At 40.8% G+C, this 10,947-nt stretch overlaps 1 protein-coding gene and 1 long non-coding RNA gene across 2 annotated transcripts in view; both read right to left on the bottom strand.

The window, feature by feature from the left end:
* Positions 1–1,316: 1,316 nt before the first annotated feature.
* On the bottom strand, positions 1,317–2,732 carry LOC131424867 (non-histone chromosomal protein HMG-17-like). Its single transcript, XM_058585020.1, has one exon. The coding sequence runs from the start codon at positions 2,678–2,680 to the stop codon at positions 2,360–2,362; it is 321 nt and encodes a 106-aa protein (XP_058441003.1). The 5' UTR covers positions 2,681–2,732; the 3' UTR covers positions 1,317–2,359.
* Positions 2,733–5,256: 2,524 nt separating this feature from the next.
* The window catches only part of LOC131424870 (uncharacterized), a 34,688-nt gene continuing 28,997 nt past the window's right edge, over positions 5,257–10,947 (bottom strand). The window contains exon 3 of the long non-coding RNA XR_009228463.1: positions 5,257–7,605. This is a non-coding gene — a long non-coding RNA (uncharacterized LOC131424870). The remainder of the gene's footprint in view (positions 7,606–10,947) is intronic.

Genomic DNA, 10,947 nt, shown 5'->3' with positions numbered 1-10,947 from the left:
AAAAAAAAAAAAAGAATTTCTACTTGCTCTCAAGTTAATAGAATGACCAAATACAAATATAAGCCATTCTAAAAATACAAATATAAGCCATTCTAAAAATAACAAAAAACTGTAGAAATATAAGCTACATTATCTGCCATTTATACCCCAACAGAAACAGAGCAGACTTTTTTTGTATCCATTATAAATGGACACATAGATGCATATACCTCCTTGGAAAAAAATCTTAAAGCCTGGGGCTGGGGTTGTGGCTCAGTGGTAGAGTGCTTGCCTCACATGTGTGTGGCACTGGGTTCAATTCTCAACACACATATAAATAAATGAATAAAATAAAGGTCCATCAACACTAAAAAATATTTTTAAAAATATTTTTAAAAAACCCTTAAAGCCTAAATAATAACATTCAGTTCGTGTTGATTGCCACTAGGGAAATGTGATTACCACTCTGACAGGGACTTAAATTTTCTTGAATCTCTCTCTCTTTTTTAAAAACTGAGATCAAATAATGATATAAAGAAATAGCACCAGACATAATTTGACCAGAGGGGCAATAAAGAATTCAATTTCTGGGGCGGGGCTTGTGGCTCAGTGGTAGGGTGCTCCCTAGTGTGTGTGAGGTGTTGGGTTCGATCCTAAGCACCACATGCAAATAAACAAATAAAATAAAGGTATTGTGTCCATCTATGATTAAAATTGAAAAAAAAAAAAGGGGAGGGGTGGCTGGGGATGTGGCTCAAGTGGTAGCACGCTCACCTGGCATGTGTGCGGCCCGGGTTTGATCCTCAGCACCACATACAAAACAAAGATGTTGTGGGGCTGGGGATGTGGCTCAAGCGGTAGCGTGCTCACCTGGCATGTGTGCGGCCCGGTTCTATCCTCAGCACCACATACAAAGATGTTGTGTCAGCCGAGAACTAAAAAATAAATAAATAAATATTAAAATTCTCTCTCTCTCTCTCTCTCTCTCTCTCTCAAAAGATGTTGTGTCCACCAAAAACTAAAAAATAAATATTAAAAAAATTCTCTCTCTCTCTCTCTCTCTCAAAAAATAAAATAAAATAAAATAAAATTTCTGTAAATTGTAGTGGTACCCACCTGTAATTCCAAAATAAAAAGAACTGGAATGTAGCTCAGTGGTAGAGTGCTTGGCTAGCAAGTGGGAGGCACTGATTTTGATCCCCAGAACAAAATAAATAAATAAATAATAGTTACAACTTCAAAAGTTCTAGGCACAAATTTAGTAACTTATTTACATCATTGCATATCTAACGAACCAAAATATTGTCCAGAGCTTCTTTTTTTTTTTTCCAAGCCAAACTGTATCCAGCTTTATTAAAGGTACTTTTCATAAACAATCATGGTATTTCAGGCAGGACATGGGCAGTCAATCGTTAACAGTATACAACAACTTTCAAACTCCCTTCTTGAATGGACTACCAAAATCAGAAAGCCACTATAAAACCCAATGAAGTCTTCATTTGATGCTCTGAATAGGGAAAGTTTAGAGTGAGGGTTGACATTTCACATTTAGCATGTTGTTTAACAACTTTTCACAAGCTGACCCTGACTTTCAGGAAATGAAAGGAAAATGGCAAAAATTTTTAATCTGAAGATCCACAATCTAGAAAAGGAACTGCTGCTCTTCTGAGGGACATTATTCTCAATGATGTCACTGGAAAGTCCAGATTCCCCACCCCCACTGGTAAAACCTGTTAGGGTCTGTAAACAAGTCAAGATGGCGCCTGGCATTTTGCCAGAGGGAGTGGTTTATGAAGTAACGCCAGCAAGCCATTAAGTGTGGAGATTCCTTATTGGTTGACTGCTGTATCTAGTTTATGTTAATTAGATAAGCTGTGTGGAATGTATATATACCCCTCCTGTCCTACAATAAATGGCTCCCACTCCTGTTGTATCAATGTACACAAGTTGTTCGTCACCCCCCAGTTATTTTGCTGCAGCCGGACTGTGGCAAAAACCAATCGTTGGGAATCAGGTCCCAATAGGTCTGAGTTTAGGGGAATTAAGTCTATGCCAATGGCAGAGAGGGACAGCAGGACATACAGATGAGTTTGAGTTTTTCCATACCACAGGGCATTTGTGCCAAGGTGGCTATGTGTGCCAACATCAGGGAATCCCTTCCTCTTGGGAACAAAGAGGAAGTTTCTCAAAACTAGAAGGGAAAGGTGTCTTCCCCCACAGCAATCCAGCTTTGGAGACATTCTACTAGTGACATATGCTCCTTACCCCCAAAACAACAATGAAGTGTTCTGTGTGCTAACAACATAGTCTAAAAGAAAAGTAAAACAAAATTCTGCATTTTTATAAAACTTGATAAAAAATAGTATTTCAAACTGTACAGTCACCATAAGTACACAGTTATCAAAAATGCACACACTTCACTTGGCATCTCCAGCACCTCAGCTGTCTGTGCCTGGTCTGTTTTGGCATCTCCATTTTCTGCAGGGTTATTCCCATCCTTGCCAGCGTCAGCTTTTCCCTTTTTCCCTTTGGGTACCTTCTCTCCCTTCTTTGCAGGGGCCTTTTTAGGCTTGGGCTCTGGCTTTGGAGGAGCAGGTTTGGCAGACAACCTTGCTGATCTTCTCTGTGGTTCCTCTTTCACTTTGGCTTTATCTCCTTTAGCATCCCCTTCAGCCTTTCTCTTGGGCATGGTGGCGACCATGACGGGAGGCAGGCGCTGGACTCAGGGATGCAGCGCGCTCGGCTTTGGTCGGTCTGGGGGTCGTTCTCGCTTCTTCTTCTTCACACTGCTCCTGTCCAGAGCTTCTTATGGTTCACATTTTGTACCTGATACTTTTTTCCCCTAATTTTTATTTTTAGATGGACAAAATATCTTTATTTTATTTATCTACTTTTATGTCGTGCTGAGGATTGAACCCAATGCCTCACATGTGCTAGGCAAGCACTCTACCACTGAGCTACAACACTAGTCCTGTACCTGATACTCTTCAAGTGATAATGGAATTAGAGGCCAGTGCTCAGCTGTGATGAGCAGCTTCCCATCCTGACTCCTAACTAGAGCTCCTGCCCTGGAGGAGCCCAGGCTGTGATAAGAGGTGGTTGGGATATAGTGTGACACAACTATGTGGCCAGGGTATTGTGTCCAACCCCCGCTCAAGGCTGTTCGTCTAAAGAGTATGACCCATGTTAAGACATTATGGAAGGATATTAATATGAAATTAATTAATAATCCACATTTAATTTTATTGTATAAATGGAATGATTACTAGGATATTGTTGTTATTTTAAACACTTTGGTGTTTTTCCATATCACAACTTTATTACATTTAAGGACGTAATTTCTTCTCTCTCTCTCTCTCTCTCTCTCTCTCTCTCTTTTGTCTAAGAAATGAAAAAAATACTGGGAGAAAGTGGTATCCTTTGATTTGGTCCTGTACCCCCTCCCACCTCAGGTTATCAAGTAATAAGATCCTGATAAGTGTCTCTTAGTTCTTGGAGATGCATGTCAGAGTTGCCTAGAATAGACAGGGCTTTTATTTTTTTTTTTAATAAAAATTTATCTGACTCTAGTTAACAGAGTAAGGAAGACTTTATTGGGGACTATTGTGATAGGTCAAAGTGTTAAGACTTTGGCAGTATGGAAGATTTTTTGTTTGTTTGTTTTTGTTTTTGACATTGAGCACAAGTATAGTTAAGGAACAGGCTGGTGGTAATGGTGGATGGAAAATTACTACAACACATCAAGGGTAGGGAAGATTCTTACTAGAATTACTAAGCAGGATTCTTGCTAAAGTTAGGTTAGGGTGATGAGACATCAAGGGCAGGGAGAGTGAAGAATTTGATTAAATACTGACAGTGATAAAAAGCCAGGGTAGGGAGATTCTGCCTAAACTGTTGTAGGGACAAACGAGGCAAAGCACCGAAGATAGTAGGAAACAGTTTTATTTGGCTCAAGCTAGGTTCAGAGGGTACAGCTTTTGCTGTAATCAATGAATCCTCTGAACCTTGAGTTCAGGGAGTTTCAGAATTTTATACCCAGCATGTAAGGGGAGGGCCTCAGAAGTTCACAGTCTGCAGAAGTTCACATAAACCCGCAGCTTTTTCTTTCACTGTTCTGGGCAAGTTAACCCTTCAAGGACAGCACCTGGGAAGGGGAGAGCTGCTTCTCCCCTCTCTTTTCTCCCCCTGCCAGCTGTTGCCATGGAGCCCATTTGTAACTTATCTTAAAAATGTAGAAATCTCTGTGAAGCCCAGATCAAGGTCAGAGGCCTTGTTTGCACATTTCTCAAAGTACTATACTGGATGTTTGTGAAAAACTAATAAGGAGGTGTCCAGCACCTGGAGTGCTGGTATCTTCTCGGCCAGTGGCCAAGTAAAGTAGGATGATATGAATATAAGAAGTTTATCACATTGAACTCTTTTTTTTTTTGAGAGAGAGAGAGAGAGAGAGAGAGAGAGAGAGAGAGAATTTTTTAATATTTATTTTTTTTAGTTTTCGGCGGACACAACATCTTTGTATGTGGTGCTGAGGATCGAACCCGGGCCGCACCCATGCCTTGTGAGCGCACTACTGCTTGAGCCACATCCCCAGCCCTACGTTGAACTCTTTTGCAGAGACTCTTTTGCTGACAGTCCTAAAATCAGTCATGGTGAAGAGGGCTTTTCTATGGAGAAAGGGGTGCCACTTCAAAACTAGGCTATGGAAAGTGAGGCTTAGTTGAGAAAAGTGCTCAAAGGGACATGGTTAAAGTTGACCAGAATGAGGATCTGTTCAATTCAAATGTATAGACAGCATTGAAACAGGTCCCCTTTGAAATTAAGAGCAAGTCCTGACCAAGCTCCTGCCAAGGAAGTGAAATTCACATTCTCTGGCTACATAGCAAAGCTACATCTGTACATATATATCTCCTGTCTTTTATTTCTATAAATTGTAACCAGTTTCTTTAGGGCCTGGAGAGAAATAATCTAGCTGCTTCTTCCCAGTTTGGTCAACAGGCATAGAATTTGTATTTCCTTGCTTCCATATTTCTTATGCATTGGGGCAGCTGAGTCTTGCCTGCAGGGTTGCTGGCCAGGTGGATTATCTGGCTGACTGTCAGTATCAGCATCAACACCTAAAATTAAAGCAGAATCTGGCTGGGCCCTGTTGTCTATAATCCTAGTTACTCTAGAGGCTGAGACAGTGGGATCAGGAACTTCAAGGCCATCCTGGGCAACTTGGCAAGACCCTGGCTTGATATAGGAAAAGATGGGCTGGGTAGGTATAGATCAGTGATAGAACATTTGCCTAGCATGCACAAGGCCCGGTGGAATCCCCAGTACCTCCCCCCCCCCACCGACACACACACATACTGAAACAACAAATCTAAAAAACAGAATCTGGCTCACTTAGGGCATCAGTTTGAATTGAATTCTTGCCTGTCTTGGAGAATGGAAGGCAATAATCAAAATTTGTAAGTGCAACATGAACTCCCTTTCCCAAAAGTTTTTAGCTGGTGTGTCACCAGCCACCCCCATGTTTGAGTAGAACTCAGGGCATCACCCATGCTAGGCAAGCACTCTACCACTGAGTTACACCCCCAGCCCTAGTTTTCACCAGCACCAAAGGTCCACTGAACTGTCCTTGAGTCCCGGGGTCTCAGAAGCTCCTCTACATTGTTGAACTCCTTGTGAGTCTCCCGTTTGTTCTGAATCATCAAGAAGCTCCAGGCCCCATGTCCACAATCTGCAACACCTATTTACCCCCCTGACCTAGGATTACTCACATGTATATTACTCTCCTAAACTTCTCAACTTCTTATTTAATGGGCTTGACATTTCCCCTGAGTACACGGATTTCTGAAGACATAGTAGCAGTTCTGAAAGGGTGAATAAACAAGAAACTAATCAGAAATCTAACTAAGGAAACCCTGGAAAGGAAGTTTCCAGAGCTATTTCTACCTCTACCCTGCTGACTTTGGCATCTCTGGCTGTGCTGTCCCCCATCCCCTCCAAAAAAAATGCCTTTATATTCTCCAAAGAAGTAGCCTAAGAGATGAGATGGCTCTGGATTACTAAGAATCTTTTCTCCCTGGTTTTGTGATACCATGAATGTACCCTTTTCCTCTTCCCCAACACACATGCAGCTTGAGTAGAGGGCAGGGATTATCACGCTTAAGCAATCTCTGCAGTTTTGCACTTCCAAAGAGCCTTGAGTTCCTGGTTTGTAGACATGGGTTAGCAGAGCTCTTCCAGACCTCCTGGAGGGTACCTTAATGTAAGGATTTCTTCAGGCAGTTTTACCTTTAACAGATGGAAAAGTGACTTCCTTTGGAGTTGTAATAACCAACTCATTTGAGGGAGTGGTGGAAAGGGATAAGTAACGGTTAGTGTGGAGATGATTATTTTGACGTGAAGGCAAATACCAGTCTGCCTTCATTCATCTGCAGTGTTTAGCATTATTGTAATTCCAGCCACTCCAGAGGCTGAGGCAGGAGGATTGCAAGTTCAAGGATGGAAACTATCCTTATGCCTCCGAGTCTGAGCTATCTGTCTTATTAGAAAACTTATGGGTGTTCTGGCTGTTCAGGAAACATCCCTTCTCCCCCTAGATTGTGACCTGTGCTTCAACTCCTGTATGACTGGGTGGCATCTTTGGAAATTTACGTTATTTGCATAGTATACTATACTTAGCATTTCCCTTAGGTCCTGGATATTTTGCTCAATTTAGATGCAGCCTGCTCTTTCTTGCAAAAGGGTCTTGCAAAGTTGCTTAGGGCCTCACTATGTTGCTGAGGCTAGTTTTGAATTTGCACTCCTCTAGCCTCAGCCTCCCTAGCCATTGGATTACACGCATGTGCCATTGCACCTGGCTCTTTCCCTGCTACTGTATGTAACAGTTTGTCTTAAGGTTTTTCATGTCAGTAAATGGAAACATAAATAACTTAAAAAAACATTTGTGGAACATTTTCTTTCTTTCTTTTCTTTTCTTTCTTTTTTTTTTTTTTTAGTTTTGATGGACATAGTACCTTTATTTTATTTATTCATTTCTATGTGGTGCTGAGAATGGAACCCAGTGCTCCATACATGCGACACGAACGCTCCTCCACTGAGCCACAATTCCAGCCCTGGAACATTTTTGATATTCCCAAAAGTTGAGACATTGTGCTTTTGCCACTTTTCCCCTCTTCAATAGTTATTCATGCATGGCCAGCAAAACCATTGCATTAAATGTTCTATTATGTATCTCTCAAAGCTAAATCTTCTTAAATATTCAAGACTATCAACAGTAATCATTATTATTGTCACACTGGTGGTGTTTGGATTTCCTTAGTTGTCTCAAAACATGAAAAGTTTGTTTGCCTCATGGTCTAAATAACTTCCCAAAGGCTGAGTGATATTTTGTTTGGATGCACTCTAATTTACTCCACCGTATGGAGGGAGTGGTAGTGCCAGAAGTGTACCATTAGTGTGCTGAAACTTATCTCTTAGGGGGAGGACCCTTCGACCTTGAGGGTGGAGTCCACACCCCAGGATATGGATGTGGCTATGTAAAGGAGGTCCAAAGTGATTCTCCCTTTTGTGAGGAGCCTGCAGGAAGGTGTCTTAAGCAATTTGGAAGCAGTCTTCAATCTCCAACTTTTACACCTGCAAAACGGTAAGAAATAAACGGTTGTTTGTAAGAAAGAGATGCAATGAGGTTCTGTTTTAGAAGCCTGAATAAGCCAATGCACAGATATTGCCTCATACTAGTCTGCTCTTGTTTGTTTAAACTATTTTTGCTAATGGGGATTGAGCCTAGGACAACTTTATCGCTGAGCTACATCTCCAGCACATTTTTTAAAAAATAGTTTTTAATTGCCAATGAACCTTATTTTATTTGTTTATATATGGTGCTGAGAATTGAACTCCTTGTCTCACACATGGTAGGCAAGCGCTCTACCACTGAGCCACAACCCCAGCCCCGCTTTTTACTTTTAAAGACAATGTCTCCCTCAGTTGCTGAAGCTGGCCTCCTTCCTCAGTTTGCAGAGTTGTTGGGATTAAAGGAGTGTACCTCTGTAACCGGATGGACATTCATTCAGTTGTGTGTGCGTGCATGCGGGTGTGTGTGTGTTTGATACTGTGGATTCAACCAAGAGGAGTTTCACCATTAACCCACATTCATGTGGTTTTTTTGTTTGTTTGTTTGGTTGTTGTTGTTGTTTTTTTACTAAGGATTGAATCCAGGGTGCTTAAGCACTGAGCCACATCCCCAGCCCTTTTAAAATATTTTATTTAGAGATAGGGTCTCACTGAGTTGCTTACTTAGTGACTTGCTAAGTTGTTGAGGTTGGCTTTGAACTCACAATCCTCCTGCCTCCCCTCCAGAGCCTCTGGGATTACAGGTGTGCACCACCTTGCCTGGTTCAGCCATGACAATTTTTATTGCTTATTTTGGCAAAAGGTCTGAATTCCCAGGCTGCTCTCTAACTTTCATTCCTCCTGCCTTTGTGCCTTAGTTCCCTCTCAGTGACTGAGAGGGGATTACAGATGGTCACCTCTGGGCCTTGCTCTCATGTTTTCTAATGAATACTTTTCCTTTTAAAGTATTTATGATAATCAGTGGTAATCTTATGTATAGTAAGTTGTATTGGTGATTGGTGCTGGTAGTAATGTTTCCAGAGGAGTGTCACTATTGTACATATATCTTTTGTTTGTTTGTTTGGGGACCTATCCTTTTGTTTGTGAACTGCCTTATTTTTTTTTTCTTATTATTATTTTTTTTCTGGAACTAGGAATTGGACCCAGGGGTGATCTACGACTGGGCTTTATCCCTGGCCCTTTTTATTTTTTATTTAGAAGCAGGCTAGCCTGCAATTTTTCATCCTACTGCCTCACCTCCGAAGTAGAGCTATTTCATATTTGTTGTTATTGTTTGTTTTCTTTTTCTGGAAGAGGGTCTTCTTATGTTTGTCCAGGCCTGCCTTAAAGTTTGGGGCTCAAGTTGTCCTCCTGTCTCAGCTTTCTGAGCAGCTGGGATTACAGGCTTGTACCGTCTGGGTCCAGGATTAGGTGATTGTCTTTTGTTTTCCTTTTGATTTTCATCCAAATAGAGATTTGACTCCAGCTGGGTGAAGTTTTTCATCATGTTTTGCAGTTTTATAACTGTAGAGTTTGCTTCAGAGTTTATTCCTAGATGTTATATATTTTTAACCATTGCTTATTTCTGCGCTGAGGGTCTAGGGTGAATGTTGAGTATGTGTGGAGGCCCTGGGTTTAATGTATAGCGTTTACGTGGCATGGTGGTCCGAGTCCCTAATAAGTTTTTCCCCATTATGTTCTAACTGGTTATTATTGTTTATAAAGATATTTGTTTTCTAGTATTCTTATAACTTAAAGAATGTCTTTTAATATTTTTTGACATTATAGATGAACACAATACCTTTATTTTGTTTGTGTATTGTTTTATTTGGTGCTGAGGATTGGACCCAGTGCCTCAAGCATGCTAGGCAAGCTACCACAGAGCTACAGCCCCAGCCCACTTAAACTATTTAATGAATGACATAATCTATGTACTCTGTTTTTGGCAGGACTGGGGATTGAATTTAGAGCTGCACTCATGGACCAACATCCTCTTTTTCTTTCTTTTTTTTTTTCCTGTTGGGAATTTAGGGGTTGAACCCATTTATTCTCTGTCACTGATCTATATTCAAATCCTTTTTGCTTTCTGTTTTAAGACAGTGTCTCCCTCAGTTGCTGAGACAGGCTTCAAACTTTGGTTCCTCCTTCCTCAGTTTGCAGAATTGCTAGAAAGGTGTGTACCTCATTAACAAGTTGGACATTCATTCTTGTGTGGTGTGTGTGTGTGTGTGTGTGTGTGTGTGTGTGTGTGTTTGATACTGGGGTTTGAATCCACTGAGCTACAGCCTTTGAGTTTTTTGTTTTGTTTTGTACAGGGGATTGAACCCTGGGGTGCTTAAGCACTGAACCACATCGCCAGCCCTTTTTAAGTATTTTTTTACAGACAGGGTCTCAGTGATTTGCTTACTGACTCATTAAATTGGTGAAACTGGCTTTGAACTGTCAATCCTCCTGCCTCAGCTTCTGGAGTCACTGAGACTATAGGTTTCCACTATCTCACTTGACTTGGCCATGGCAGATTTTATTGCTTATTTTGGCACAAGGCCTAAATTGCCCAGGCTGTTCACTAATTTTGTTTCTTCCTTCCTTATTCCCTCAGTGACTGAGAGGGAATTACATATGGTTACCACTTTCATGTTTTTTAATATTTTTTTTATTTGTCAATGGACCTTTATTTTATTTATTTATTTATATGTGGTGCTGAGAATCGAACCCAGTGCCCCTATCTGCCAGGCAAGCTCACTACCACTGAGCCACAACCTCAGCCTTCTCATGTTTTTTAATTAATACTTTTCAAGTGTTTATGATAATCAGTGGTAATCTTATGTATAATAAGATGTATTGGTGATATTTGCTGGTAGTAATGTTTTCACAGGAGTGTCACTATTGTGTCTATATCTTTGTTTGTTTGTTTTTGGTACTGGGGATTGAACCCAGAGGCAATTAACCACTGTATCACATCCTCAGCCAGTTTTTTATATTTTATTTAGAGATAGGGCCTTGGTGAGTTGCTTAGGGCCTTGCTAAGTTGCTGAGGCTGGGTTTGAACTTGCATTCCTCCTGCCTCAGCGTTCCATATTGCTGGGATTACAAGGCACTGCAGGCTTTCTATTTTTTTTAAATGATTTTATAGAACTGTTTTAAGGGTTAGTAAGCAATTGGAGCTTTTATTTAAGCAAGGTATTAAAGCATTCGATAGAGACAGAGGGAGTAGGATTATAAAGAATGTGGAAATTTCATCATTAGCCCATGAGTATGTAAATTTTTCCTGTGAGATGAGTGCCTTCACAACACTCAGTTGTTTGGGTTTTCATAAAAGGCAGTGTGTATTCTTGATGTCTTAAACCCAAAAAGAGACTTCTAAAG

The sequence above is a fragment of the Marmota monax genome, unplaced genomic scaffold, assembly GCF_021218885.2.
Source record: "Marmota monax isolate L192 unplaced genomic scaffold, Marmota_monax_Labrador192_F-V1.1 WCK01_AAM20220418_F8-fsc00165, whole genome shotgun sequence".
Taxonomy (NCBI): domain Eukaryota; kingdom Metazoa; phylum Chordata; class Mammalia; order Rodentia; family Sciuridae; genus Marmota; species Marmota monax.
This window is presented reverse-complemented; position numbering and strand designations above follow the sequence as displayed.

Excerpts from the sequence above, each read along its gene's own strand:
- LOC131424867 (XM_058585020.1), bottom strand. The coding sequence starts at position 2,680 with ATGGTCGCCACCATGCCCAAGAGAAAGGCTGAAGGGGATGCTAAAGGA.